We start from the raw sequence: 2,500 nt of genomic DNA, 5'->3' as shown, positions 1-2,500 counted from the left end.
GAGGCTTGATGTGCTCAAGCGCTGCAGACTCCGCTCTTTCTGCATTTACCATGATCTTTATCTTCACTGCCTCTTCCGAAACAGATCCAATCGTTCTGTCACGTGACATTTGGCAGGCGCTCGTATTCCAAACACATTTGGCAGGCGCTCGTATTCCAAACGACTCATTAAACCCTGATTTGTCTTTTGTGCTGATGTCTGAACTCACCAGCCTAATAAACCACAAGCAGCGTCCGCTAAAGTATTTTAACTAGTGCTGAGCAACGATTAATCACATCCGATATAAAGGTTTGTGTTTACATAATATTCGTGTGTGTATTGTGTGTAAAAATACACACACATGCATGTTTGTACTTAAGAAAAATCAGTTATTTATATATAATATAAATTATGTGTACATATATATATATTGAGAGAGTATATCCATGCAAATATTTCTTAAATATAAACATGCATACCAACAAGTGGCATTAATTTTAAAGATATACAGGACATGTTTGGAGCAAAAGTTAGGTTTCAATATTATTTTAAAATGAAAACAAAAGTTTTTGGACATCTCAACACCAGTTGGTTGAAATAATTGAAAGAGCGGCTCAGAAAAATATATGTATTTAAAAAAAAAAAAAAAAAAAAAGCTACTCGATTTGAATTTGATCCTTTGCAATGAAATTCTGATTTGTTATTTATAAATATTAATAGCATTCTGTAACTGTAACGCCACTATTGCTTTAAGCAGAATTGGAATTGGTTTCATATTTGATGAGGTTTGCATCATTGATATTTTCCTGTGAAGCTGCATTGAAACACTATAGAAATAAAGCTGATTTGCTCTTGTCTTCAGTGTCTCTGGACGTTCCTCGCACATCCGACCTGGCGAAGATGAACCAGCGCCTGGTGGAGGCCAGCAGCCAGTTCAAGAGGAGACAGGGCAAAGGCACGATCGACGTCTGGTGGCTGTTTGATGACGGAGGTGAGCAGAAGCCCCACGTGTTCCTCTGTCCTGCGAGGTTTACAGTGTGACGGTGTGTGTGTGTGTGTGTGTGCAGGTCTCACGCTGCTTCTGCCTCACATTCTGACCACTCGGAAGAAATGGAAAGACTGCAAACTCAGAATCTTCATCGCCGGGCAGCCCGAACGCATCGAACAGGACAAACACGAGTATGTCAGCTGGTGGTCGGCCGATATTTGGCATTTTTTAATTATCGCGTCGACTGATAAGTTCCTATGTTTGGCCGATGTGCCGACTTTTATTTTGAAATTGTGTGGGACTTTTATTTTGAAAGAGTTGAGAACGTCATACATTGTCTAGTTTTTTATTTTTATTTTCATTAGCGAATTAATTATTTCTAATTTAGTAAATACTAGTGGTTGACCGATATACCGCCGAGGCCGATATATCGGCCAATATTTTACATTTTTAAATATCGGCATTGGCCGATACGGTTTTCTGTTTGACATTGTCTGGGACTTTGAAAGCGTTGAGAACGCCATGCATTCTTTGTCTTCATTAGTTCAATGTCTGAAGTTTTTTATATTTTCATATTCAAATGAATTATTTCTAATTTATTAGATATTGGTGGTTGATCGATATACCGCCGAGGCCGATATATCGGCCGATAATTTACTTTTTTTTATATCGGCATCGGCTGATACATTTCTATGTTTGGCCGATGTGTCGACTTTTATTTTGAAATTGTGTGTGACTTTTATTTTGAATGCGTTGAGAACGCCATCCGAACTCCCATTCTTTGTCTTTATTAGTTTACTGTCTGAAGTCCAGTTTTATTTATATTTTCATTTTCAAATGAACTATTTATACTGTAATTTAGTAAATATTAGAGGTAGATAGATAATAAGGTTGATATTTGACATTTTTATGGGCATTGGCCGACACGTTTTTCAGTCTGGCCGATGTATCGACTTTTATTTTGAAATTGTGAGTGGACTTTTATTGTTAAAGCGTTGAGAACATCCATTCTTTGTGGTCATTAGTTCACTGTCAGAAGTCCATGTTTTTTTTTTCAAATTAATTATTTATACTGTAATTTAGTAAATATTATTGGTTGACCGAAATATCAGCCTTGACCGATATTTGACATTTTTATATATATGGGCATTGGCCGATAAGTTTCTCTGTTTGTTTCTAACAGTTTTTTTTTGTCCTGAAAATTTTTTATAATAGGATTACAGAATCAAGAACTTGCCATCTGAAATATAAGTTTGTTAATTTTTACAAATATTTTTTTTTCAAGTACAAATAATTTTTTTAATATAATTCCTTTTCAAATGATTTATTGTAGTATAAATGTAATTTCAGCAATTATGCATGTGTTTTAACTATCTTAAAATTAGATATTGGCATTGGCAAAATAAAATGTAAAAAATAGAAACACAAATAAAATATTAATATTTCAACAATTGTTATGCCTGCAATTTTACAATCTTTAAATTAAAAAGTGTGATATCATATACATATATCGGCTTTATATCGGCCATCTTG

At 34.6% G+C, this 2,500-nt stretch overlaps 1 protein-coding gene across 1 annotated transcript in view; it reads left to right on the top strand.

Annotated features, from left to right (window-relative positions):
• slc12a1 (solute carrier family 12 member 1) overlaps positions 1-2,500 on the top strand; it is a 41,944-nt gene that overhangs the window by 31,969 nt on the left and 7,475 nt on the right. Inside the window, exons 21-22 of the mRNA XM_056242809.1 lie at positions 842-970; positions 1,047-1,158. Coding sequence (XP_056098784.1) covers positions 842-970; positions 1,047-1,158 — 241 coding nt within the window. The remainder of the gene's footprint in view (positions 1-841; positions 971-1,046; positions 1,159-2,500) is intronic.

Source organism: Rhinichthys klamathensis, unplaced genomic scaffold (assembly GCF_029890125.1).
Source record: "Rhinichthys klamathensis goyatoka isolate OS25496 unplaced genomic scaffold, OSU_Roscu_1.1 h1tg000755l_1, whole genome shotgun sequence".
In the NCBI taxonomy this organism is placed as follows: domain Eukaryota; kingdom Metazoa; phylum Chordata; class Actinopteri; order Cypriniformes; family Leuciscidae; genus Rhinichthys; species Rhinichthys klamathensis.
The sequence above is the reverse complement of the archived record's forward strand: the minus strand, read 5'-3'. Positions and strand labels throughout refer to the sequence as shown.